This window comes from Chenopodium album, chromosome 12 (assembly GCF_948465745.1).
Source record: "Chenopodium album chromosome 12, dcCheAlbu1.1, whole genome shotgun sequence".
Classification (NCBI taxonomy): domain Eukaryota; kingdom Viridiplantae; phylum Streptophyta; class Magnoliopsida; order Caryophyllales; family Amaranthaceae; genus Chenopodium; species Chenopodium album.
Genome location: NC_137845.1, coordinates 11,348,090 through 11,375,396, shown reverse-complemented (window position 1 = coordinate 11,375,396; position 27,307 = coordinate 11,348,090). Strand labels below are relative to the sequence as shown.

The following is a 27,307-nucleotide window of genomic DNA, read 5'->3' as shown; positions in this document are numbered from 1 at the left end:
CCACTTAACGGTTTTTTTGAATGAAAAAGTTAAGTGGTGGTGAAATCAAATTTTTAAGGGTTTTTTTTTTTTTTTTGTGGTGTTATAATCAAAATTTGGATTTTTTTATGGAGTTATTTTCTAAAGTTTCCTAAAAAATTATGTGATTGAATAATTGATTTCTGGTATAAATTATGAAAATATGAAATGGATTGCCTTCTTTCCAAGGTTAGTTCATACTTGATCCTAATCCATGTCTTTATCTCATACAGTCACACTACTCAGCCTTTTGTTTACATCAGGATTCGAGCCGCAGGCACTGCCTTGAATTTCAGGGAATGCTATCAACTTAGAAACACCAAAGTCTTATGTTATACGAGTATTACACATTTACACTGTTAATTCCCGTGAAATTTCACCAAACGAGACCATCATTAAGGAAAGGGTGGAGTATTGATTATCATATTAATATTCCCTTCATTTTTAAATACTTGCTCCACTTTTCATTTTCAGTCGTTTCTAAATACTTACTCTATTTTTCATTTTCGACCACTTTTAAATACTTGTTCCATTTTCTTATTTGGAAATCTTTTATAATATTTAATTATTTCTCTTAACTAGTGGGCCCAACATAAATCATATTTTAACTACTTTTTTTTAAAAAAAAAAAAAATTACTCCCTCCGTTTTTTAATACTTGCTCCATTTCTCCATGCGTGGAGTTTTAGGAGAAATTGGAGAAGGTAATAAAATATAGAGGTAGTGGGTTGGTGGAAGAATAAAAAATTGTAAAAACCCAAAAGTAGTAAAGAGAATTGAAGGAGAGAATATGGAAATAATATTGTTAGGTCCACTTGGTGAGAGTTTTTAATTAAATATTGTAAAAGCTTTCCAAATAAGAAAATGGAGCAAGTATTTAAAAAGGGCCGAAAGAAGAAAGTGGAACAAGTATTTAAAAACGGAGGGATTATTTATTTTTTCACCTACCCCATTACCTCCATATTTTATTACTTTCTCCTAAAACTCCGCACATGGAGAAATAGAACAAGTATTTAAAAACGGAAAGAATATCACGTTTTTATAATTTTTATGTACATGAAAATGAAGATAAGTACTTCCTCTGTTTTCTTTTTAATGCAACACACCCTTTTAGCATGTTTTTTTCAGGAGATGATTAGACTAGGTAAATGAGCTACTTTATCAAAATAATTTTAACACCAAAATTATAGAAGGGTTAGGTACTACATGTATAAAATTTTTTGATTAATTTATCCGTTTACATTACTAAATCTCTTCCTCAAAGTGCGTGCCAAGAAGGTGTGTTGCATTTAAAAGAAAACAGAGAAAGTACGTTTTAAGATGCGTCTTGGATATCGTAAAAGTCAAATGAAGAAAAAAAAATAGAAACAAAGGGATTGAGGAAGTAGTTGATTATTTTTTTTTTTATTTTTTTTTTATTTTTTGTTTTAGTTTGCCCCATCCGGTTCACTGGAGCTTAGCTCCGACTATATATATTCATATCCCACCCGAGTTGCACATCTGACTTATGGTGGGTGAGTCTCCCAACAAGAGTTTTTTGCATTCGGTGAGGCTCAAACTCGAGACCTCCCTTAAACGACATCAAACTACAAGGAAGTAGTTGATTATATATTGTGAGTGAGTGAATAAATTATTATAGTAAAATTAAGATAGAGACCATGAAAGAGAAAGTATGTGAGAGAGAATATTTATATATTTTATTATTTAAGTGGGAACCATGGAAGAGTAAGAAATGATAAAAATAATTTGGGTAAAGTAAAAGAGAGAAATGATAAAATATATTATAAAATTACGAAATATTGAAGTGAATGCATTTTAAAGAAAACATTCATATAAGGAAAGTGATGCGAAAAGGGGAAAAAAAAGAAAAAAAAAACAGAGGGAGTAATATTAGAATCCTTATTTAAAGCTTAAAGCCTAATATAGTGTGAATTTCTACATTTTTCATGGGAATTAAGAGGAGTGGAGGTGAGAATGTGTAATATTCTTTTAGAGTATATGGCAAGTGTAAAAAGTAAGTAATGGCTTAATGAAGATTTATATATATACGAGTATTTTATACAGGAAATATTTTAAATTAAAAGTAAATAAAAACAAGAAATTTAAGAAAATGATATGGTAATTAATGGGAAAGGTTAAAAAAGTTGGTACATTATGATAAAATTATGTTATTTAAAAATAGAAAACTCTTGATTAGAAACATGCACAAAATATTGTGACCCCCAAAATGGAACACATACACTATACTATGGGATGTTGAATATATTAAAATTATTTAAGAATTAATATAGGCACAATGATGTACACAAGACTTGATCTAAGTTTACATATCACACTCATTACTTTAACCAACTAATCTTTTGATCATTTAAAACATTTAATTTGAATGGTTCAAAGAAAGCCCACATTTTAAACTTACACTATAAACATTTTCACCATATAAAAATCTATTGGTTTGAATTGAAACCTATCACAGGCTAGCTAAACTCAGACTAGCAGGCTAGATATTTCAAAAGTGGGAGAGATGGATAAGGAGATTCAAACCATCAAAGCGAAGTGCCCTTAGTAAAAATTGACTCCATAACTTTAAAGTTAAAAGGTTTCTTTCTTACTCATAGGTCGCTCTTTATTGGTATGTTTTAATGTTTATGATAGTATGGTTAAACAACACGTTTTGTGTGTAGCACATGTAATATTAATCGAATAACCCCTAAAACACTAATCGAAATAACTAACCCTCATAACAATAATCAAGTAATCCCTGTAACATTGATGAAGTAACCCATGATGATGGTCAGCCACAAATAAATAAATTATGAAAACCTATTTAAGGTACAATATCTCTCTTCTTTTTTTTATTTTTTTTTATTTTTTTTTTGTCAATATATTGAATTTTGCAATAGAAAAATCAACCTTAGGGGGTGTGATGTACATGCACTCATTTCAAGGGGGTGCAAAACTTTCAATTTCGGGCCTTTTTTTTTTATCCTATATACTAAGGGTTTGTTCTCATTGACTGAAATGAGCTGAAACTGAACTGAATTGAACTGAACTTATTAATTAGTGATTTTTAACTACGGATTAATGATATTTGATTATTTATTATTATATATATGTGTATATACAAATATACATATTAAAATATTTAAGAAAAATATACTATATAATTAAAATATTTATGAAAAATATATTAAAACATGGAACCCCAAAACATTTTTAAAACATATACTATATAATTAAAAAATAAAATATTAAAATGACAAAAGAACACAAAACACTTTTTATAAAATTCTCAAAATGAAAAAAATAAAATAATAAAAAAATAAAAAATGAAAAAAACAAAGAGTTGGGCCGGTCTTATTTAAAAATTAACTTGATCATATTTTTACTCCTAGCTCGTCAAATGAAATATGGTATAATAGTCATTAAGTGAAATATGGTATAACCGTATAATAGTCATCATTATTATTGTTGTTGTCGTTGTTGTAATATAAGCTTAAAAGTATGAAATTTGGTTTTATATCATTAGCAATATCATTAGACATTAACTGAAATTAATCTAATGAGAACAGACCCTAACATGGTGGCGTGGTGTTCTATGCGAATCCACGTTAGAAGGACATCATACCAAAGCCGTACAATTAGGACTTCGATATGATTTTATTTTATTCATCGTATCGGAGGTTATGTTCACTTTAAAAATCCCAACTATGGACGATTGACTTTTAATAATCCCAATTAAGGTTTGTTATCTGATAATCTCAACTATGCTATGTGTTTGCCTCCAATGGTCCCAATGACCGGTAACATGCTGAAAGAGTTTTTTTTTTTTTGGGGGGGTGGGGGTTAAGAGCCACGTGTCAACATGTGATTGGTCCAAAATAATAAATAAAAAAAAAAATAACCCCCCTAAAAATTCTCAGCCACCTTTCCCCACCGTGAAACCCTAACCCCACGCACCTCTAAACTTCGGAAATCGACCGGCCACCCCCTAACCACTGAAACTGAATGACCGACCCTCTACAACCCCAGCTGACCTAGCCCCGACCCCCGAAACTACCTACCCAGCCACTCCGATCCCAAAAACCACTAAGAAGTCCAACGAAACCACCCCTACCGCGAAACCCTAAACTCGCCGGGAAATTGGCCGGTTGAACCCCTTAACCACCGAAAATGACCGCCTGGCCTTTTAAAACCCCAACTAACCTAGCCCTAAAGATGAGCATGGGCCGTGCCGGCACACGGGAGGCACGGGCACGGCACGACGACCCACCTGTGGGCCGTGGGCCGTGAACAAAAATCTGGGAATCGGCACGAGGCACGGCAGGCGGCACGGTGGCCGGCCCGTGGGTCGGCACGCCGGCACGGCACATGGCACGAGGGCACGGCACGTGGCACGGCCGGGCACGGCACTCTTAATTTTTTTTATTATATGTATTGTTGTTTTTTTGCTAAATTAATAAAATTATTTATATAAACTTAAACATAATTAGATAAATAATTTATATAACCTTAATTAAAATAAAGTTGTTCAAAACAATATATATTAACATTAACATAAACATAAATTAATAACATTATTTATATAAAATTAAGTTGTACTAATATATATATATATATATATATATATATATATATATATATATATATATATATATATATATATATATATATATATATATATATATATGATAGGCGGTCGCACACCTAACAAAAATAATACCTAACTAAACCTCCTAATTATGTAGTAGGGTAAGTCAGGGTCGATCCCACAGAGAAGGTAGTATCAATATTGGTTACTATGAATTAAAATTAGTCGAGTCAATCAAAATAGGGTTGAAAATATCAAAATATTATACTACTAAAACAAGAAAATCAAATAATAAAAACATCTAGAATTAAGTATCACCACTAGCATAATCAATGCAAGACGAATTCTTACCCCAACCAATTAATTATATGTTCACAAGGAAAAGTAATCCCTAGATATAATACCAAAGGTCTCTTTCGAGTTATCAATGGCTTCTCTAATCGCAATCAAGCCTATTTTCATGGAATCATGCAAATTAGAGACATTAAGCACATTACTCTAACTTCCTAATCATCCATTCAACTATTTTCATGATGAACTTCAAACCCTTAATTAATCTATTCGATTCCGTTAAAACCCAACTTTCGTTGCGATTAAAACAAAGGAATAATAACAATACCAATTATCTCTAATCTAGTATTGGCATAAGCACAATTAATTAAGCATGAACAATATAACAATTAATTGAGAATTTCAAAGAATAAATCAAGTATCAATCATGGCTAGGGTTAAACCTAACCCTAGAATAATAATCTACTCTGACATAATAAAAGAAATAAAATAAATGAAAGAGATGAAGAAAATATAATACTTGAATTAATAAAATAAAACTAGAGAGAAAACTAGGGTTCTAAACTAATGGGGGTTATGGGATAATAAAGCCAAGGAGTATTTATAATAAAGCTAGGAATTAAGATAGAATTAGGAAACTAATTCGGGCTAAATCGTCCAAGAATTGTCCACACACGGGCGTGTAAGCATAGGGCACGTTCGTGTATCTCGCTGCTGCACGCGTAGCTCTTCTTAAAACGGTCATAACTTGAGCTCCAGATCTTTGTTTGAGGCGTGTAATATATCGTTGGAAAGCTCTTTAAGTCTACTTTCCAATGCAATTTGAATCACTCCAATATCATTTGTAGATCAAAAGTTATGATCAAAATAGTGGACGGGACTCATATTTGCCAAGTCTTTCATCAACGCCCTTGCTTCTTTCTATCCTTATTTCATCTCGAAGACATGATATGATATCCTAAAGCAACGTAGCTTCATACTTCATTATTATCATACTCAAGATTAGCTAACCATAGTCCATTTGCATCTAAATCACCTGAAATTCATCAAAACACACAAACGGAGAGTAGTAGAGCATAACCTAAGCAAATAATGTAAAAATACAACTTAGACTTCTAAATCCATAAACAATTGACTGTAGATAAGCACCTAAAATATGTACAAATTAGGACCTATCAAATTCCCCCACACTTAACCTTTACTCGACCTCGAGTAAACAAAAGAAAAACAAACCTAACCTAGAAAGCAATAAATCTTAATACTCACTGTCGTAGGAATCACGATTGCACTTAGCATGTGCAACAAGCCCTTTAAACCCCTAGGCTACCCTAGTGGACGAGTATGGTCTCGTGAAGGTTTTCAGAAGGCATACCTACAAAGCCGACTCAAGAACTTCCAAACCAATTTGTTCAACCAAGTGACTTCATTAAAAACCAAAATCATTTTTAAATCAAAACTCAATTTATGTATCACAAATCAATGACATGGATGAAACGATAAATTGTAGCACCCTTCAATAACCAACCAATCTTGCCGCTTCCTTTCCTCAAGCTTGAACCTTCCCTAAGGATGCTCAACCATATTAGCTCATTCCTCACTTCGATTTGATGACCTTCGTCAAGACTTGCACAAAATCTTGCCCTCCACCGGTAGAAAGACGAAATTGCAAGGAAAATCAAGAGGACTTTAAAAGGGTAGCTTGGGTGATAGGGTGAGAGAGATGTAAATTTGGGAATGTGGTGGTTAAAATCAATCCAATAAAACTCATATTTAACATCCTTGAATGTAATATGCAAGGAGTAAAGAAACATCAACAGTGAAATTAATGACATCAAACATCACACCGCCAACAATGAATGCATTACTCTTCCTTATCAACTCCATTGATTCAACATTAACATTCACCCTTCTTTATTTCTCATCATTTTTTTCAATACTTGTTTTTTTTTTTTTTGAATATATTTCTTTTTCTATTTTTTCTTCATCTTTTTTTTTTTCTCACATCTTTATTCACTTTTTCTTTTCTCCTTTATTTTTCATAACACCTTCCTTCAAATAGCTCATCATACAAATCAACATGCCTTAGCAAAATACTGTTCTTATCCAAACAATGCATTACGAAACCATAATGTTGTAACACAAGGGTAGTCAAGAAAGAAATAAGGCTCAAAGGGGCTATTAAAAAGAGAAAGATATAGCATATATATAAAGAAAAATTCCTAAAGATGACTCTGAAAGCTCTAAATAACAAAAATATGCCTTAATCATATTTCCCAAACAATTCGATAAACGATCTCAGGAAGCTAAAATGCAAGTCTCAATTGGGGCGATCAAGAAGGAGGATATTCGATTTGAGTCTTACGAGGTTCGTGGCCCTCCAATAGGTACTTATCGCGCGAGAGAAAAGCGAAACCATCTTACCACAAACAATTGTTATCAAAAGGATTTACGCTACTTATCGAATTACTCAAGCTAATGCCAATCAATTCATGAAAAATAGTGGAAATTTTTTTTTTTTCGAAAATCACTTGTTTCACATTTTGGAATAAAAGTTCAAGATGATACTAAGACGACAAAGCCTAAAATGTCCAAAGAATAATAAAACTCTCCCCCACACTTAAAATTTGCAGTGTCCACAATGCAATAATAGTAGAGTATGATTAAATAAAGAGGGAAGCTAAGATACTCACAGAGTCTCAACAGAGTATGGAAGGGAGGGTGTAACAACCCTTATGATTGCAGCACCAATACTAGAAGAGTCATCATTCACCAGTCGTCAAACCAAACTGCTTAATCAAAAGGGTCTTCAAGAATCAATGGAACACGGGAATAGTGTCACAAAAAAAAGTATCTCAATTGGCCCAAAATCTATATAATCATATCCAGGCCCTGCTTCTCGAAAATAATGTGATCTTCTTTCGAGCTGTCATGATCGAGCTATTTCCAAGTGACGAGGAGTCCTTGAGTCGTCTGTAAGTTTTTCTGTGCTTTGGTTCTTCCCCATTTTTTTTATATTACTTTACGAACCTTATGCCGCAATGTGGCTGCGGTGTAGCATCGTTGGCCGCGACCAAGTTGCGGGCTAAACTGATTTTGATGCACAAGAAGAATGCTGCCGCAACTAGGCTGCGTAGAAGATGAATTCGCCGCAACCTGCTTGCGGACCATTCTGTCTATGTTGCTTGTGATGCTTTCTTGGTGAGTAGATGATCGTGGATGGCAACTTCAACCACCTGCAATCACATAGAAACACATACTAAAGCAAATAGTTAGAGGGGGAAAGTACCTAACTTAATAAAAAAAACAAAGCTACAATAAAAAAAACAAAGAAAGAAACAAAACAAAACTACCTAACTTAATAAAACAAGAAAAATAAAACCCCAAAGTACTATGGAGTACTAAACTACTTGCTACACAAACGTCAAACAGGGGGAAAAAAAAGAACAAAATTAAGAAAACCTTAAGTTCTAAAATTCTAGTAAAAATTATAGACCAATGCAGAACAAGTTAGTGCTCTGAGAAGCTTATCATATGTTCCTGCAAACATCTCAGAAAATATTAAATAGAAAAACATTAGAGAAAGAATGTATAGAATACTAAAGACTCTACTAAAAATACAAAAAGAAAAACAAGACTCAAAAGACAAGGGAAAATTAATTACTACCTTATTAGACTCACTTGGAAAAACAAAAGAAATATTTCCATTAATTACATCCAAATGAGAATCCTTGTTCACAAAATTATCACGGATTGATGGAGGTGAAAAGACAAAAGAAGGGAGATGTAAAGGGGGAGAACAAGGGTATAGACCAAGTTTTCTAGAGAAAGGAATATGAGGCTCAACAGACACCGTCTTGGATAAAGGCGCACTAATCTCTACTCTCTCAGCCTTATAATCCTCGTTATCAAATTCACAAATTTCATCCCTAACTTCCTTCAAATTCTCACAATTTTCATCATTCCTCTCCTCTACATGGATTTCATTCTCATCATACCTTAAGCCATCATCATCATACATCAACTGACAATCAAGAGATTGTTGAATAGAATTCAATTGGGCTTGTAAATTCTTTGATTGGTCAGTTAGTTGCTCCAAACTAGAATTAACCTCGTAAATGAAATTTGCAAAAATAGACTTTAATCTTGACTCGGTTGTTTGAATTTCAATGTCCTTGTATATTTTAGCACTTTCTTCAACAAGAAGCTCTAATCTAGATTTAGATGCTTGAGGCTCATAAGAAAATTGAGAATCAAATGGAGAATATGAGTTATCACATTGATACTCATATTGAGGAGAAGGGTCATAATAATTCTCATAAGCTTGATTATCATGGGCAAAATCATAGGGGTTCCTACAAAAGTTTTGAGAATTTTGATAAGAAGCATCAAAATCAGAAACATGATAATCCCAAGCATTATAGCCGTTATAATCTTGATGATAATTATAAGAATATTCACCATTGTATTGATTCCAATCCATGATCAAATGATAATACGAACAAGGGACAAAAAAAACAAAAAGAAATAAAAATTAATTACAAACACAAACTAATTAATTCTAAGCAAACCAAATCAATCCGTCACCCTCCCCGGCAACGGCGCCAAAATTTGATAGGCGGTCGCACACCTAACAAAAATAATACCTAACTAAACCTCCTAATTATGTAGTAGGGTAAGTCAGGGTCGATCCCACAGAGAAGGTAGTATCAATATTGGTTACTATGAATTAAAATTAGTCGAGTCAATCAAAATAGGGTTGAAAATATCAAAATATTATACTACTAAAACAAGAAAATCAAATAATAAAAACATCTAGAATTAAGTATCACCACTAGCATAATCAATGCAAGACGAATTCTTACCCCAACCAATTAATTATATGTTCACAAGGAAAAGTAATCCCTAGATATAATACCAAAGGTCTCTTTCGAGTTATCAATGGCTTCTCTAATCGCAATCAAGCCTATTTTCATGGAATCATGCAAATTAGAGACATTAAGCACATTACTCTAACTTCCTAATCATCCATTCAACTATTTTCATGATGAACTTCAAACCCTTAATTAATCTATTCGATTCCGTTAAAACCCAACTTTCGTTGCGATTAAAACAAAGGAATAATAACAATACCAATTATCTCTAATCTAGTATTGGCATAAGCACAATTAATTAAGCATGAACAATATAACAATTAATTGAGAATTTCAAAGAATAAATCAAGTATCAATCATGGCTAGGGTTAAACCTAACCCTAGAATAATAATCTACTCTGACATAATAAAAGAAATAAAATAAATGAAAGAGATGAAGAAAATATAATACTTGAATTAATAAAATAAAACTAGAGAGAAAACTAGGGTTCTAAACTAATGGGGGTTATGGGATAATAAAGCCAAGGAGTATTTATAATAAAGCTAGGAATTAAGATAGAATTAGGAAACTAATTCGGGCTAAATCGTCCAAGAATTGTCCACACACGGGCGTGTAAGCATAGGGCACGTTCGTGTATCTCGCTGCTGCACGCGTAGCTCTTCTTAAAACGGTCATAACTTGAGCTCCAGATCTTTGTTTGAGGCGTGTAATATATCGTTGGAAAGCTCTTTAAGTCTACTTTCCAATGCAATTTGAATCACTCCAATATCATTTGTAGATCAAAAGTTATGATCAAAATAGTGGACGGGACTCATATTTGCCAAGTCTTTCATCAACGCCCTTGCTTCTTTCTATCCTTATTTCATCTCGAAGACATGATATGATATCCTAAAGCAACGTAGCTTCATACTTCATTATTATCATACTCAAGATTAGCTAACCATAGTCCATTTGCATCTAAATCACCTGAAATTCATCAAAACACACAAACGGAGAGTAGTAGAGCATAACCTAAGCAAATAATGTAAAAATACAACTTAGACTTCTAAATCCATAAACAATTGACTGTAGATAAGCACCTAAAATATGTACAAATTAGGACCTATCAATATATATATATATATATATATATATATATATATATCGTTTTTTATTTACATGTTTGAATAAAAAAAAATAAAAAAAAGTGGCACGGTCTGGCCCGCGACCCGGCACGGCACGGCCCGCCAGGCACGTGGGCCGTGCCGTGGGCTGGGGTGTGCCAAATTTAGGCACGACACTGCCCGCCGCGGAGCCGGCACGGCACGGCCCGTTGCCCATCTTTACCTAGCCCCGACCCTGAAACCACCTACCCAGCCACCCCGATCCCAAAAATCAAAACTAGGCTAGGTTTTTGGGATTGGGGTGGCTGGCCTGGATAGGTGGTTTAAGGGTCGGGACTAGGTTAATTAGGGTCATAGAAGGTCAGTCGATTGATTTTGGTTGTAATGAGGGGTGGCCGATTGGATTCCAACGAGGTTAGGGGAATGGTTAGGGTTTCGTGGTGGCGGGGAATTTTTGGAATTTTTATTTTTTTTTTAAAAAATTTGGACCAATCATGTGTTGCCACGTGTCATGGTAACCTGTTATAATAGGTCGTTGACTTGATGTTGACCAGTTGGAACTATTGGAGGCAAATACATAATATAATTAAGATTATTATATTCGCCTAAAGTTGGGATTAAGTGAATTTTTCTTTTGCAATTTGATTTGATTTGATTTGATTTGGGTGCTAAACTGCTAAATCGGACCACAAACAACCAAGATAAAGCATCATGAGATCTAATCACATCACCTCACCTCACATATAGAGCTCATTAGGGGTGAAACATAAAGATATTTAAACATAGAAATACTTTAATCCGTTTAATTAAAAAGTGATACTCCGTAACAATGATTTGCGCCAACCAAAAATAAATTAAATAAAGAGATAATGATGAGGATGGATGAAGTCACCCAAAATAAATAAACATTAATTTATTATTCCGTACTTATTATAATATTCCAAAATAATAACGGGACATATTTGCTGACGTAAGCAAATAGGCGGGATTTGGCGCCAAAAAAGAAAAATGGCGGGAAAGAAATAAACAAAAAGATTCCCTTTACATTGGGGCATGCCATATAACTTTACTACGGAGGGCAAAATTAGTTGAGACTTGAGAGTATGGTACAATTTAAACATTGATTAATGTGCCTAAACTTATATCAAAGCCTTAATTTGGGCGCTAAAGTTAGGATTAGAGTTTGTACTATGAGGGACATTATGTTTATTCATTTTTTTGGACTTCAAAAAATTCAGGGGTTTCCCTCATTTACCCCCCTCCGCGTATTAATCACGGTTTGCTTATAAGGGGGTGCTTTTTCTGTTCGGAAGGTTAAAAAAGTTTTCTCTATTTATTAATTTTAATTTTTTTAATTATCTTTTCAATAAAAAATTTTAAACAATTTTTCAATAATTGAATTTCCCTATACACGAAACTAATTTTTAATCATCATTCATTTCCCAATTAGCACATTAATTTCTTCTATCACTCCTCAATTTCAAATGGGAAAAACAAACATAATCTAAGGGAGTACAAATACGGTTTACATTCTCTACAACAAGAAAAAAATTAAAAATAATGCTCAGGTTATTCCGGGTTAATCACCCTTTTGGGTCTAGGTCGGATTCGATTCGAATCAAATTCATAGTGGGTTTAATTTCAGGTTCAGGTTATGTTGAGACAGGTTTGGGTGGGTTAATAGATGGTACAATCGGGTTCGGATTAGGGTTAGGTCTGATAATCTTTTGGTTGGATAATAATCTTAATGTTGGATCATTTGGTTTTGATTCAAGTTCAATTCGAATACATGTCAATGTGGTCAAGTTGAACCTTTATAGATACGCCTTTCATAATTTAATCAAACATTATCAAGATTTTATTAAACCTATATACAAGTAATAGAGAACTAAAGGTATACAAGCTGAATCGAATCGAGGGTTTATAGAATTGTACCAGTATATAAGCTAATCAAAAGGCACGGGTATATAAAATTTTATTAAACATAGCATAACTCGGGTTAATAATAGGTAGTGTTGGGTTATAACCGTTTTCAAGTTCTAATTGGGTCGGGTAATAATTCGGGTTCGAATTATTGTCGGGTCAGGTTAAATAGGTTGATGATTACTGTCAGGTCGGGTGCAGGTTCGAGTTCAGGTCATAAAGTATTGGATCAAATCGGTTGTCGGTTAACATCAGGTTGGGTTACAGGTCACTAATTTCACCCCATTGTTCGGGTACAAGTTAGATTCAGATCATTGTCGGTTTAGATCAGGTTCTTGTGTCGGGTCAGTTTTAAGTTCCTTGAATTTTATTTCGTTGTTTAGTATTGTAACATATTGGATCATTGGTTTTATAAGGTTTTTTTTTTTTTTTTTTTTTTTTTTTTTTTTTTTTTTGAAAAAAAACATTAAAGAGGAAGGAAAACTATTATGACACAATCATCACTATTGTGAACGAATTAAGCAATATTTTGAATGATCCTAAAATTAGAGTATGAAATTAAGTTGTGATGTTCAACTTCAACTAGCTAGCTTAGTGTGTTAGTGAGAAAGATAATTTATATATTTTGGTGAATTACTTAATACTCTATTCGTTCCTAAATTAAAAGTATATTTCTCTTTATTATATGAGTATATAAATATTAAAAATATGCTTCTAATGAAGAAATGGAGGGAATACTATTAAAGCAAGTCCGCTCTATGTTTGATAAAACTGTATACGGAGTACTAAGAATATTACTCATCACAACCTCTATTTACTTTACCTATAGTTTGTCAAAAAAAAAAAAAAAAAAAAAAAAAAAAAAAAAAAAAAAAAATTTAACTTTAGTCACAAAATGACAACTACGTGTGCATTGCAAATATAGTTTTAAAAAAGCCAAAATATGATTATAGGTTTTCTAAATAATAATAATAACGATTTAATGATTTTTTTTTAAACACTTTTTTATTGATGAAGTGGTCTCGCTCTCTCTCTCAAATAATTCAGTTTAATAATATAGCTTCCTAATGGCATTATCCCACCTTTTAGGAAGGTTTGGCCCTAATAAGATTACAAGCAACTTTATTGTTGCAATAATATAATTAAACTACATAAGACACTCATGGGAAACTCGATTTGTGCTAAGAGAGATGTTAATAAACGCATCAACAAAGTACAATTAGGTCAATTACTCATAAATGACATTGCCCCTTGTTGCACTTCATCTTATGTTTCGATCATGTTACCATGCTGCTATTACTCTTCCAAGACACGGGAGTACCTAATATATTCCATCACCTAAAATTTCAAAACTCCCGCTTAATTATACTAATTAATCTTTGTTCCTAGTCAATAGATAGTTAAACAACTTTATTATATGATTATATTTTTTATAAGAAGAAAAGAAAAACGTCAGGATCGAAGATCATTCTAGTAAAGAAGACATTGATCTAATGCATTTGAAAAATTATAGAATATAATTCAAAATTGTTACAAAGCTCAATATCTAAACGTACTAGTGGAGACTAGGTTACCAACATTAGCAATCTAGCTAGTAATCCGTTGCACGATTTGTTATGACAAATTGCCAATAGTCAAACGAGTTGAGGAGAGAATGAATGTCATTGATCGATGAAATAATTGATTTGCCACGAGGTGCACCTTTACCTATACAGAGTTCACATAAACATAATATTGTTTTAATAATGCAAGAGTTTATATATACATATTGACATATCTCATACCTCATACGTATTTGTATTACTGCTAATCCTAACATGTGTTTTTTCTATATAGTAATCTCGATTGAAGGCGATAATCTTTTAGTGATCAACTCCGTTAAAGGTATCTGGTCAACACCATGACAAATTGATCATATTGTTAAAGATATTTGCTCTCTTCTTGGCAAATTCGATAACTGGAGCATTCGTCATATCTTTTGGGAGGCAAATTAAGCAGCGGACTGGATAGCAAATGTTGGTCATTTAGTTAGTGATAGTATGGATATTGTTTCTTGTAATAATTCTTCTTTAATTCCCATCCTTTCTTCCAACACATTAGGAATTCCCCTCGTGAGGAGGATTTCCTAATGTTTTCTTTTTTCTTACCATTGTAAAAAAAAATATAAATAAATAAATCTCGATTTCTCTATGATTATCATGAACTTATTTTCTTCCCATTATTCTAGGTTTCTTGTGTATTGATGCCCTTATTCCTACACAGCCTAATCCTACCTAAAATAAATGCAAAATTTGAAAATTTTATACATATATCTGAATTTACCAAATTTACTTCATTTATGATATTGTGACATACATGCATCCATAGTGAATATATAGCCAAGAATCTAGCTTGTAGCTACCTAGTCTACCACGTACAACGATTGATAGAAGCATATGTGTGCCAATGAAATACGTGTGTGCTATGGCTATAGCCTTCACGGAGCATGGAAATCATACACTAGATGTTATTCTTGTAGTATGGGCTTATGGCATACATGTTCTTTTATGAATGACGATGAAATGTGTATGTGTTTTATATATTGAATTTCATGATTTTTTTTTTTTTTTTTTAAAAATTTTTTACTCACATCATATATTAATAGACATACCCTATTCTTTCGAGTTTATGAGTAGAGCAGAATAACCTATTTTTACTTAGCAGAATAAAGCAAACCATAGCATTTCAAAAGAACAGGGCCTTAACCTAACACAAGTGCACAATGTATGAACTATGTAGTGTGGTAAGATATATAATTTCACATGGAAAAAACTTTATAAATGATGCATTGTATATTGTTTGTGTATGTAATAAATTACTCATATAGTTTATACAATGTTTGTGCTACATACAGTGCTGTATGTGTCACATATAGTGTTACATATGCTCGTAATGAGAGAAATTTAAAAGTTTTATTTAATTTGCAAAAACACGTGTTGATATATAGCATGGTGCTCGTGGTGCAGATGCATCTATACAAATGGTAAACATAATCATATTCTTAGTAGTAAAGGTAGCGTATTAGGATATTAGATTATACCAAAATTGGGTTCGAACAGTACACCATTATTGCTTTGTGATTTGAATGTAATGGATTTCTGATCTTTAAAATTGAATGCTTTATAAATATTGAAATCACAATTTAATTTCTGCTTATACTGTTTTTCATCATATTGCATAATCTTGCAAGCGTGTTCACTGCGTGGCACTTACAATGATATATGTAATGTTCTACGACTCTAATGCAAGCCACATTAAATTTTATAAAGAATCACAATATTTACAAATGTTAAATGACGTGGATATGAATTGATACCTTGTCTTGGGTTTAACACTTCTCAAAGCTTAGGGTTTGTTTGACATCACTGTGATTTTCTTTTTTTGGTTTTTTGTTTTTCACAATCATATGATATAGGTCATATAATGAATAAAAATTTAGTCAAATTTATTAAACTCTTGCTAATTTAGAAAACTGACAACAGAAAAGTGGAAACACATTTTTCTTGTTTCCTGTTTTTGGTTTGTTGTTTTCAGGAAAACAGAAAACTGAAAACAAAAAATTTACCAAACAAAACCTTAATTAGCTAAACTAATTGCCAATTCAACATATACATTTAGTAGATAGTAGATACTATATAGTAATAATTTTACAATTATCATCTACTAAGAAGATAGTTGTAGTGAAGGAAACAACGAAAACTAAATTAAACTTAGCTTAATAAAATATTAACCTATACTACATCCATACATTTTTTAGATGGAACACATTGACTTTTATACCTTGTCAATATATTACTTAGACCATTTATTTCTACATAGTTAAAGTTACAAAAACTTGATATTATGTGAAGAACAAACAAGACTAGCTAGTCTAACAACACCAATATTCTAATGTCAATTTTCAATACTAACAAAATTACTATATGCATGATCATCACTAAATTTTAAATTCGTTATATAATCTATATCATATGACTTACCGAGCTAGGCCTAACTTAGGGTGACTTCTATTCACCTGATTTTTACTTATCTGAATTTACCTGAACTTATTAGCTCTTATTAGAACTTATTTTAGTTATAAATTAAACTTTGGTTGGCCTGATTAACCCTTATCACAACTTATTTTTCCTGAATTTATCTTATCTGAACTTATTAAACCTTATCCGAACTTATTAACCCTGAAATAAGTAGAAATAAGGTGAACAGAACAGGGCCTTAACTACACACTGTCAATTTTTTGTTTCTCATTATTTGACCCCCTCTCTAAATCGATAAAGGTGTTACAAAGGGCCTGTTCACATTTACTTAATTTCAGTTCAGTTCAATTCAGTTCCAATCAGTTCAGTTTAGCTCTAATCAGATCAGTTCAGTTCAGCTTCTAATTTCCCTCTTTCATAAAATATTCATTTCAGCTCAGTTCACTTAAGCTACAATCAGTTCAGTTCAGTAAATATGAACAGGCCCTAAAGTTGCATCCTTTTTCAAGGAAAATATAAGTAATAACAAATCAAGCTCAAATCAAAATATTAAAAGACACACCAATCTCACCATAAGTTACCACGATATCATTCCATACCAAGTTAATTTTAATGATTTCATACCAATTAGTTTTCCTTCCCATCCTCATAAAATAAGTTTTTTATTTATTTATTTATTTATTTTTTATTTTTTATTTATTTTTTATTTTTAAGCCTCCATTAATTCCCTATTAGCCAATTAATCAATTAGGCCATGTTTGTTTTAAACATTCATATAAAAAACCATAAATTCATATCATACCAACAAATTAAAATAAATCGTTATCAATATAGTTACAACTTACAAGTGTACCCAATATCCAATACCTGCATTATAATTATCACTCTAAGCTTATCTTTTATACATCCACCCTCTCCTATATTGAAAAAAAATATTATAAAAAACCCCTCATTATTAAAGAATTATCCTTTACAATTTTCTCACCAAATAAAAAATCATGCGGCATCATCACTAATACGGAATACTTCGTATAAGATTTACACAAATAAATTGTTTTTATTCCCTATGTCAAAAAAGAATTTTTTATTATTTTTTTTTTCCAAAATTAAAAAGGCAAAAGCTAATGAGCGCCCCCGGAACGTTAGATAAGAGAATTAAAGTGTAAATATTAGAGTAAAATTAACATTAATTACACCGAACGACGCATGATTTTGTTATGCATTCCTAACTTAATACTATTTCAACTAATATAATTACTCCTAATCTAACGCCCCGGGGCGCTCGTTAGCAAGATCCAATTAGAAATAGCAAAGACACGTGCAAGTCACGTGCATGTAAAAAGAAAAAAAAAAAAACCTGAATCACCGTCACCAAACCTCCGTTATAAATACTTCGTATCACAGTATCACCAAAATACCGTGACACAAACCAATAATGCGTGCCGCTGTTTCCCCGTAATACATTTTCCACCATATTATAAAAATAAAAATTAAAATTATATAACCCTTATTATTTTATTCACATTTATACTTATGTTTATACAATTGATTTTCCCCCAAATCAAAAATCCCTCTTTTCTTTCCAACCCTAACTTTTAATTTTTTTTCTCTCCATTACAAATTCCTCTTCATCCCGCTCATTTCTCCCCTCACTTTCTCTCTCCTTTTTCTCTCTCCTCCTCTCAAATCTCCATTTTCGCGCCTTCAATTTCATGAAATTCTGATCATATAATATAATAATAATAATAATAATAATAATAATAATAATAATAATAATAATAAAATCATGGGAAAATACATGAAAAAGGGTAAAATTACAGGGGATGTTGCAGTAATGGAAATCCCTCAATCTTCTTCTTTGGGTGTTCGTACTAGGGCTCGAACCCTCGCTCTTCAACCTAACCCTGAACTTTCTTACCTTCAGCTTCGTAGTCGTCGCCTTGAGAAGCCTCTTCCGCCGACTCCGCCGCCGGCTAATTCGGATTCGAGGAGTCGGGTTCGGGTCAACCCGGTTAACTCGGGTGGGTCCAAGAAAGGGGAAAGTGGTGGTGTTGGTGGTGGACGAGGGCGTTTTCGTCATTTTACTGATGGGGGTGATTCCGAGGATTTTCATGATCTGGGTACTGTTGAAGCTTCCTTTGGAGAGAACAATTTAGATTTTGATTCCAGAGAAAGGTTTGATTTTTATTTTATTTTTTTGACTTTTAATTTGATTTTTTGGATTTTTCATTGATTGATTTATTTGGGTGTGTTGTGTTTGGTTTGGTTTAATTTAATTTTAATGTTTTTTTTTTGTTGTTGAAAATTTATTAAAATTAATTGTTGAGAGTGGGATTTCTTTAAAAATGGGTAACCTTTCTTTTTCCAAAAAGATGAATATTGAAAACAACACTTCTTGTTCATGTATGCCATCTGTCAATTTTTTCTTGTTTGATCTAGAATTGTCTTTAATTTTTATTTTTATTATTGGAACTCATCAAAAGTTCTTTTTTATTTTATTCAATTTTTTTTTCCTCATCAAATTAAAATTTAAAGGAAATAAAAGGAGAACTTTGTTGAAAAATTTAAATTTTTATTTGAAAGTAATTTTTTTGAAAAGGGTTATTTAATTTTTATTTTAATGGAATTTTCATAGGAAAGAAAAACGACAAAAAAGGGAATTTATTGGAATTTTTTAAGAGTTTTTTTTTTTTAATTTCTATTTTCATGGAATTTTCGTAGGAAAAAAAAATTTAGAAAAAAGGGAATTTTATTATTTTATTTGGAGTAAAAAAAAAAGTATTTTCAAGTGCATCAAAGGTGGGGGCGAAAAGCGGAATATTTAGGCTCAATCATGTGAGTTTTGGGTTTGCACACATTTGTGAATATAAAGTATCTTCAAAAAAATTGAAGCTTTTCAGTTACTACCTCAATTTAGAACCTTAGCTAGGTAGTTGTAACTTTATCTTCAAAAAGTAAAACAATAATTCAAACTAAGGTTGCTATTGTATTTTTGTGGAATTGTATATCTGTTGTTCATATTCATAATTATCGTGTTCGGACTCCGGCTTAATGGAGCGGAACGCGACAAACCGTCTTATACAAGAATTTGTGATTGTGAATCGGCCCGATTACACAATATAGCTTACCTATGACTTTAGGAACATTTACCGTGTTATAGCTGGCCAACCAAATGAACACAATAAATGTAATTTTAGGAATGTCTCATTTTTGTATATTTTTGTTTAATTCATATAATATGTCATGGGCCAAACTTTTGGATATCAAATAGAATCCAAGAATATCTCCTTTAGAAAGCAACTTATGCTTTTGGCTGTTCCTGTTCATTCAATGCATCCTCCCTCAGCTTATCTGTTTCTTTCTCTCATGAAGCCAAATGTTTTCTAACCTTTGTGACCCGTGACAATATATCATATAAAGAATCTAAGATATAGCCCTTTATGTTTATCAATTCGTTTCGGTGTTTGATGTTTTTGTAGGTTGGTAACGAGTTCTTTAGGCACGGTTGAATAACCCGTTTATAGGCGTTAGTTGGTATTGAATTGTGGTATTGTGCGCGAAATGTATGTAGATAACATTTCCATTGACGTGGTGTAACCTTAATAGAACCATTCAATAGAATATCTTACGCGTCCTTGCTTGATATGAGTACATAATTAGCTGAGTTAACTTGTCGCAGCTCGTCTGCATCGGTCTTGAGAAACAATATTGCTCTGCATGATATTGCTGCCATTTCATAATTCATATGCAATACTAAAACATGTTAATATTGAATGGTGAAGTAGTAGTCTTAATGAATTTCATGAGTGGTTGGTAATAAATTGTGGTGTTTTAAGATTGAATTGGGAGCAAAGATGAGTGTTGAATTGTCGGCAATAAATCATTCTGCCATGTGTTTTTGGTTCAAAATGAACCATCTTGTGTTGTTGGGGACCAATGCCAAATCTGATTAATGTACTTATGGTTATACTACTATGTTAAATTTTATTCTTATAAAAAGATAAATAGCTTCAAGTTGTCCTTGTGCTTTTCTTTATGTAATAGACTGTTTATCCTTAAAGCCTGTTTCTTTATTGTCCTGCATGAATTTGTTCTGGTCTTTGGTTTTTGACTGTTCAAGAATTGAGTTGTGGGATTAAATATGTTGTGCATTTAAACTGTAGGAGCACCCGGGAGAGCATCCCTTGCAGCTTGATTAGAGACGCTGAAACTATTGGGACGCCTGGATCTACTACTAGACCGACATGCTCCACTGTAGTAAACAACCGAAGAACTAGAAGTACACAAAGAGCCATCCCGACAAACCCGGAGATGGAAGAGTTCTTTGCCGGGTTTGAGCATCACCAGCAGAAACTATTCATTGAAAAGTAAGTATTCTCGCTTTTTACTTGTTTCTTTGGGTGTTTTTCTTCTGCTGCTATGTTCGACAAATCCTTATGTTGGTCGAATTTTATATGTTGCAGGTACAACTATGATATCAAAAACGATATGCCTCTCCCAGGACGTTACGAGTGGGTACGAGTAGACAAGTAGGAGGGAAGAATCTGCAAAAAGCCAATGCACATTTCTTACAAGAAATTATGGAAAAAGGAAAAAAAAGTTAGAAAGAATGTGTAACCTGTGATTTGTAACATAAGTGCAGCTGACTATATGTAGCCTAACCCTTCTTTATTAGGTAGCTTAGCAGAAGACTGATTTTAGCTTTTGAGATCCAAAGTGAAGATAAAATGATTCTGTAGGTTTAGAATTCAGTTTATGATGGTTTGCATACACCATTGTATTCTGTAATTGATATCATTAAATATTGTTCCGAAACCAAATGTAGTAGACTAGTAGCTTTCATGGAGTTTAATCATAATTTCTCCCCTTATTCACCCCTGCATTTTTCTGTTTTCATTGATATATGCTGAATTACGCTTTTAATGCTGCGTGTGTTTGGGTTTGATCGTCATATTACTGGTTTAAATTACACTATCAACGCTTAATCGAGCTGTACCTGTCATAGGATATAATACTGAATACTGATGTTTTATAGCTACTAAAGCTGCATGCAAAAAACCTGCATGAGATGTTTTATTTAGCACTTGTATTCTTTTAATATGACTTCTTTTGATGACGAAGTTAACTAAGGAATTTGAGGATGACTTCGCAATATTTTAGGCGATACATCTATATTAAATGTTGTCAAAATTTGAGTCAGAAACCTTTTACATGACATATTTGGTATCTACTCTGCATCTTTGTTTTCTTACTGTCAATCTGCTTAACTTTTAGGATACCAAAATGCTGTATTTTTACATTAATTTTGTCTATCAGCATGTGAATCTTCCATGGACTTTACAATGTTTATAATTATCTTATTACCACCTTCTTCAAAGATGGAGGTATTCGCGACACTGCGATATGCATTGAAATGGATGGTTACATAAAATCTAGGCACAACTCGATATGTGCACGAGCTAGGCATGACATGACATATCACAATATAAGTCGGAGTTACATTGTGAGTAAATAATGCTGTTCTCCTTCCGGTTAGCTGGTCTTTTGACTGTATGGAAGTATATTGATGAAGTAATGCTTTAAAACTGTCAATCTTAAAGTAACATGAATACTCCAAATGCACCCAAATCTCCATCACTTGATATGGTACTAGCCTACATTTAATAGAGTTTTCTTAGAACTCGTGGTTAATGTTTCATTTTGGACATTATTCAAGGAATAGATGTTGGATCCCCAAATATGATATGATTAATACTCCTTTGGACTAGAGACCTTATTAAGTTCATGGTTCCTTTAGTAGTTATGACTTATGGAGTAGGCATGCTTTTATTGTTCTGTAAAATTGGGGGCATTTCATTTCTTTTGGTCATTTTTTGCAATAACGGTATAATAATTAATTATCTCGAGTGAATGTTATATTCTTAAGATATTAGTAATTTTTAGTATAGTAAGTATATGACATAATATTCCAATCAATGTTTTTACGCGTATATAAAGCTACATTAGTTAGTGATGTAGACGGGATTCCATCCCATATCTTAGGTGCTAATTAACCTAGCCGATATCCACAACAAATTACATTGATATGTTAAGATAATATGAGATTATGATAAAGATGGAATATCTAGATTAGGATGATTCGATATTGATTAAAATGAATGAAGATCATGATATTATTCTCTAACATACATTTTCTTAAAGATAAGATGAAAGAGTTTTCAGGTGACGTATTGATGAAAATGAATGAAAATCATGATATTATTCTCTAATACTTCTTCTTAAAGATAAGATGAAAGAGTTCTCAGGTAAAAAAAAAAAAAAAAAAAAAAAAAAAAAAAAAAAAAAAAAAAAAAAAAGACCCAAACAACTTTATCAATGTTAATAAGAATGTGCCTCTTGTGTTGCTCATAGTTAAACACGGGGACAATCAAATCATGTAGAAGTATCTCATGATATAAACTCATGAATTGGCTTTGTCTTGAACCCCTTGTTTCATAAATATAAACACAACTTCTATCACACACTCTCTCAAAGTCTCAAGTCTAACCCCAACCACCCTCATTTTGGGTCCATGGTACTATAGTACTATTATTCTTGAATTATAACCATTGGACCATATATTATAATTGTGCATTATATATTGTACTATAAATTTTTTTTTTTTTTGAGTGACCCCCTTAATATTCCCTTGTTTTAAAGTCATTTTCAAAGTGTTACTTTCATAGCAATAATATGTGACACGAACTGTTTTGCCTTAATGAAACCAAGCTATAAATCTGCACATAAAAATCCAAACTTAGTTGAAAGTGATGTTTATTTTTTATATTTTTTTACCACTGTTACACTTCCGCACCTAGGGTAAACTTGTCCGCATTATTCTTGTGATTGCGCAAAAATTGCAGTAACAAGTTTTTAAAGTTGTTCAGTTGTGAATTTTATTGTAAGTTGTAACATATGGTTTTAAAATTGTTCAAATAATTGAGACTTGTTCAAGAGTTTCTGCTTGATTGAATATAATTTAGTGATCTCTGGTTTTTTGTCTTGTGAAGCTTGGACAGCTTTCCTAATTTGGTTCATGCATGAGAAGTAATAGCTACACTTTCGCTTTGTGGAGTTGGGTTTCACACTTCAAAATTGATTCCTACGCTTTTATTGTCAGCGTGTGTTTTCACTACATAGTACTACCTCCGTTCTCTTTTAGTTGACACGTTTTGACTTTAACATTATTCATACACTTGCCTTTTAGCTGTATTTTGTGATTTATCCGTAATGAAAATATAGTCATGTGGGATCTTGTTAGATTTGTGACGATATGTAGTTTCACAGTATCAACTTTTTATAATTTTTTCTTATCGGTAATTAACGATATTAATGGTTGAATTTGTACATTGGCAAACGTGACTAAAGAAACGTGTCAACTAAAAAGAAACAGAGGAATTATTAGATATAAATGAGCAAAATTTGCTTTTGAATCCCTGTTTTCGATTTATCAATTCAACGTCAATCATATTGAACAAGTGGCCAAAAATTTGTTTGGTCAAGCTCTAGTGTGAGACGATCTCATGCTTGATAAGTATTTGTATAAATTGTCATTACAATTTGATAATTGGTCATTTAATACCCTTAATTTTTAGGAGTAGCTCCTTATGATACAACCGTCTCACACAACAAATCAAAAATACATAGTTAAGCAATTAAGGGCCTGGACAGAGCTGAATTGAACTGAACTAATTGGAGCTGAACTCAACTGAACTGAAATGAATTGTTTATGAGAGAAGGAAATTAGAAACTAAACTGAATTGAACTGAAAATAAGCTGAAGAGAACAGGCCCTAAGCCCCTATCCTTCACGAGTTGTAAGAGTACTGTGTCATTGACATGGTACAACAATTATACACTTGCTAAATGCTAATTAAGCTTTGTGGTGTTGGCGTGGTACAAGGTCACAAAAAAAGTAAATCAGTCGTGTTCGTATCTGATTTCATGTCAATTTTGAATTGTTCACTAAATGTACTGTATTACACTTAGTTAATTAAGCGTTGTGGTGTTGGCGTGGTACAAGGTCACAAAACAAGTAAATCAGTCGTGGTTGTCGATTATTTTGGATTGTTCACTTAATATATCAACAACTACATGTAAAAAGAGTACATAAAAATATTCCGTAACTGGTTTGCATTGATTCAAGTCCATGTAGCGTCGAATTCAAATTACTCTTTATATATAAAACTGATTGATATATATATATCATGTTGTTGTGTTGTGTTAGAGATTGTCAATTCTATTTTATTTATATCAATGTGCGACATACTACCAATGAGATTTAGATATGTGTATACGTACAATATGTCATAAGTTCAAATCTTATCCTATTGTTATGCTCTTGTGACTCATTTGGCTGATAAAAACCAATGTGTGATACTTTTATTAGGAGGTTCGCGTGATGGGTAACATAGATATCCAAGCCATCTGCAACGAAGACAAATAATTAAAGGCATCAAAGTAGTGGTGCATGTAGTTTTAACCAATCTATTGCTGTATTTTCCCTGTTTCACTTCACTCTTTTCAAATGTTGTGCCAAGAATGGACGTTATAACAACATATACGATGGACTTGAAAAGACTATCTAAGCATTAGTAGTGCATGACTCATATATATGCCCTAATTTCTGACTTTCGTGTTTTGAGTAACAGTGTAATTTAGTATGTTCTTGAAATTTGTTATTGTCGGTTTGTTCTCAATTTCATGAAATTAAAATGCATGCATGCGTTTTTTTTTTATGCCTCTTATATATTCTTCAATTGCAACATATTTTGATGTATGAGACAGTCAATGATTATTTTGTCAATATTAATGCATGTAACTCATCATATAGTTGGCAAATTCTATGAAAATGAAAGGAAATCCCAAGGGTTTTATTTAGACTATTTAGTTCACAACTCACTAGTAGTAATTTAAAGCAATTATTGTAATACTTGTTGATTTGATGCATTATGATTTGGTCCGGTTTTGTTTGATTTAGTTCTGTAACATGGCTTAATTTGATGTAATTTTTCTCCAAAAAATAAAGATTTAAATTAACTCAACAAGTTTGTTTTAGATGCGACATTAAGCGACAATATAGTGAAATTTTAGAAGATTATATTATGTTTTCGAAAAAAGACTTATTATTATGAACATTGACGGCATTTATTTCCTTCAAAACTATACAAGGCACATACTCCATAAGTCTGTATAATATACTACGGAGTAACGATTAATTGGCCTACTAATGACAAAGTTTGAGGGTCTGTGTATAATAGGGCACAAATTTGAATTTCACCTCCTTTGTTTGAAATTTGTAATATCTTTGTGTCTCATTATCTCATATGGACCAACTAAAATTGCTGATACTAAACGACTTGTCGTATATTGTAGACTTGGGACGGGGCACTTGGCAGTTGGCACTCACCATCACATAGAGCTGCTTGAGAGCAACTATCCATATCATGTACTGTTCTGCTTCTAACATGAATAATCACCCAAAATCCAGCTTTACTAGCGCCCAAGAGTGGTAGGATTATTTGATGCTGATTGCTACAAGTACATACCAAGTATTTTTTGCATTCGCATATATAACATGCAAACATTATTATTGATAAATAAATACTTTAGTTTTACCTTCCAATGAAATATCAAATTAATTACTAATATAATATATGTAAGCGATAAAAGATACAAATTCTAGTGGGTGTTTTTAGTTGAAATAGTGATTAGAGATTAGAGATAAACTCACATGTATTTTAAGTGTATTATCATATTACCAATTTACCATAAGATGTGTATTCATGAAGAAATTGACAACAAAATGACCATTTTGTTGTTTACAAAAAGAGAAGTATTTACAAAGGTATTTTGAAAAATCTGTTGTAGATATACTCCTATAATAAATAATACGGAGTACTTGTATAAGATTATGACAATATTTACAACACATAAATTTCTAATAGTGTTTAGCAATATCCATTCGATCCTATGTTAGTTCGGAAAATTTTTATTGGATCATATTTTAGTTCCCATTGATCATATTTTTGTTTGTAGAATGCACTTCCATTGGAGTTTACCAAAGAACTCATAATAAAATATTTTGGGACTTGTTTCAATAATTAAGCTGTTTTTTTTTTTTTTTTTTTTTTTTTTTTTTTTTTTTTTTTGCATGTATCAATTCTTGCTATTAGAGTATACCTAATGGTTAACCACAATCATTGTGGTTGTCATCTATTTCATTCATTTCTCTATCTTCCACCTCATTTGTAATCACTTTGACAACCATTTTATAACCAATGTATCTCAATGGTTGCCCATAAATTTTATTCAATAAGTAGAGAATCTTACAAAAGTGGGTAAATATTTTATTTAATAACCATGTTACAATAACCTGGTTAAAACTTTAACCAACTTATTGTTTTATCTCTCCTTTTTTTTTCTCTCTCTACAATTGTTTATAATATTTTTACAC

At 32.1% G+C, this 27,307-nt stretch overlaps 1 protein-coding gene across 1 annotated transcript; it reads left to right on the top strand.

Moving 5' to 3' along the window:
- Positions 1–18,305: 18,305 nt before the first annotated feature.
- LOC145571991 (cyclin-dependent kinase inhibitor 4-like) lies at positions 18,306–21,687 on the top strand. Its single transcript, XM_081631011.1, has 4 exons — positions 18,306–18,557; positions 18,599–18,988; positions 20,977–21,180; positions 21,277–21,687. The coding sequence occupies exons 2-4, from the start codon at positions 18,600–18,602 to the stop codon at positions 21,344–21,346; spliced, it is 663 nt and encodes a 220-aa protein (XP_081487137.1). The 5' UTR covers positions 18,306–18,557; position 18,599; the 3' UTR covers positions 21,347–21,687.
- Positions 21,688–27,307: the final 5,620 nt, after the last annotated feature.

Bases quoted from the DNA above. Each gene is read 5' to 3' on its own strand.
- LOC145571991 (XM_081631011.1), top strand. From the start codon at position 18,600: ATGGGAAAATACATGAAAAAGGGTAAAATTACAGGGGATGTTGCAGTA. The intron at 18,989-20,976 runs GTTTGATTTTTA...TTTAAACTGTAG, and splicing joins GATTTTGATTCCAGAGAAAG to GAGCACCCGGGAGAGCATCC. The intron at 21,181-21,276 runs GTAAGTATTCTC...TATATGTTGCAG, and splicing joins CAGAAACTATTCATTGAAAA to GTACAACTATGATATCAAAA.